The 2,244-nt window shown below is 32.8% G+C and overlaps 1 protein-coding gene across 1 annotated transcript; it reads right to left on the bottom strand.

Moving 5' to 3' along the window:
* Positions 1-417: 417 nt before the first annotated feature.
* LOC146885791 (uncharacterized) lies at positions 418-969 on the bottom strand (the record flags this gene model as incomplete). The annotated part of the gene is made up of 2 exons (XM_085675096.1): positions 418-804; positions 880-969. Coding segments are annotated over 2 exons (477 nt in total), but the record flags the coding sequence as incomplete, so codon positions are not given.
* Between the last annotated feature and the right edge of the window lie 1,275 nt (positions 970-2,244).

The following is a 2,244-nucleotide window of genomic DNA, read 5'->3' on the forward strand; positions in this document are numbered from 1 at the left end:
AACATGTCATAAAATTTATTCTACTTTGTGAACAAATATTATGATTTTGGGATAGTTTAAATAATAATGTCGTTCCGGTTATTAAAAATAAATAAATACACTACTTCAATAAATTTGTTTTGGTTTAGGCATAACATCATTATTATTTTTTTTAAATTAGACAACACGTAAGTTGAAATAATACCTTAAATAATGTCATTGGTATGACTGTAAAGTATTTTATTTTTAAAATAAATCATAAACAAGAGGCTTATAATAGTATTCCCTTATTATAGCCTTATACTTTTGACAAGATCATGCTTCAGTTAAGAACATTAAATTAAATCATATTCAAAAAGTTTAGAGAAGGACCACCATGTTTTAAAACCAAGAACTTTATTTTTGTAAAATGCATTATTACAAGGTTGAATTTAAATTTTACAGAAAGTTTACTTTCTTAGGACAATTTAATTGTGGGTTTTGACACTTGATGTAATGGGGAATGGGGCTTTTGTTCAAGCATAACCTTATTTCAACTAAATCCTTACTTCTACAATTCAGTTGTGGTTCAACACCAATTGGTGATGTTTTTATAGTTGCGATGATTTGCCTCGCAGGGTAAGTTCTACCAGGTAATATATTTGCATGTTCAAGTATTTGTTGAATATCATTCCTTGCATATATATCTAACGTGAGTCTGAAATAATCAAATGGTAGCATATTTGAACACGTTCCATGTTTCATCCATTCTGAATTCCAAAAGTAATTGTTGTTCCAAAGATAATTCGGCCAATCTTGATCAAGTTCATGAACTATTCCGCTAATCTAATAAAATAAATAAATAAAAGTCATCTTCTAAATATAATATCGAAATAATATTATCATAAAATAGAAGCTTACCAAAGAAATATTTAAACCAGTAGATGAGCACAAAGATGGTTGTGGTATGCTGTAATTGGATGGCCACAATCCGTGTATAGTAAACTTGAATGGTATTAGTGAGATTTACGGATTAATTAGTACATTTTAATAAGGTCTTAGTGTACTTGAATTTATTTTAGGACACATTTTGATCATCATAAAATTCATTCCATTTTTGTGTGCAGTATTATGAATTGAGGGTCCCAATTATATAATAAAATAAACAAAAAAGAAATATCATTCTGTGAATATATTATTAAGAAATAGAGCTAAGGAAACATTTAAGTTGATGGATGAACACCAAAATGGTTGTGACATGGTGTAATTAAATAGCCATAAGCTATGTATTGTCATAACTTAATTTATAAAACTTATTTCATAAAACATAACATACCATATGGCTGGCGCATGGTGTGTGATTGGACACCATACCACTTCTCCTCCTAACTTAATTCATACCATTCAATCTTCTTTTCATCTTCTCCTCCTTGCTGAGAATAAATTAATCTCTTTATTTTTGCTAAAATACTTGTGGTCTGAATGTGAAAGGGTGGGAAAGCCCTAGAGACAATGGGCTCCCAAGGGAGTTGGGAGAAACAACCTATAATGGTCTATAAAAGGTAATGATAAACATTAAAAAGGACCATTTTTCGTTTTATTTTTTTTACCACAATTAGGAGCCATATAAAAGGGGAGAATTAGGCAAATTGAAGGGTTTTAGAAGTCTGAAACCTAGAGTGAGAAGGGAGCACGAATTTTGAGTGGGAAAGTGAATTAGGATTGAGAGCAAAACTGTGGTGGTTGAGAGAGCAAAAGGAGGGTTCTTAGGTATCCCAAAGCCTAGGTTAGACAACCTTTTGAAGCAAGGATTCAAAAGTTAGGGGAGCTCTTTTTCATATCTATATGTATTTGGTGACAATCTTTGCATTCTGTGTTGGGCATGAATAAATTGTATGATAGACATAAGATTTTCGTAGCCAATATACTGTGAAATTGAGTTTCTTATGGTTTTGATGTGTATGGGAAATCCTTATGCAAATATATGCCAATAATGAGGTTTGAAATGCTGTATGCGTGGTTGTGGTTAAAAATTCGAATTTTATGGTCAAGTTGGAGTCTGAATCAAGTTCTTAATGCTGGTGTTATGTGATGAAGTGTTTGGGTAATGTTGAATGTGATTTTGGGTCTTGTTTATGTGTTTGGGTGTGCGTAAACAGGGAACTTATCTGCTGATTTCGCTCAGGCGAGCCAGGCTCGCTCAGGCGAGAATTGCAGAGTGGTGACCCTGATTCTGCTCGAGCCACTCGCTCAGGCGGAGGCCCATGGTTTTGGGCGACTTGTTAG

This window comes from Vigna unguiculata, chromosome 6 (assembly GCF_037176805.1).
Source record: "Vigna unguiculata cultivar grain cowpea cultivar isolate G323 ecotype 2 chromosome 6, ASM3717680v1, whole genome shotgun sequence".
NCBI classification, from domain to species: Eukaryota; Viridiplantae; Streptophyta; class Magnoliopsida; order Fabales; family Fabaceae; genus Vigna; species Vigna unguiculata.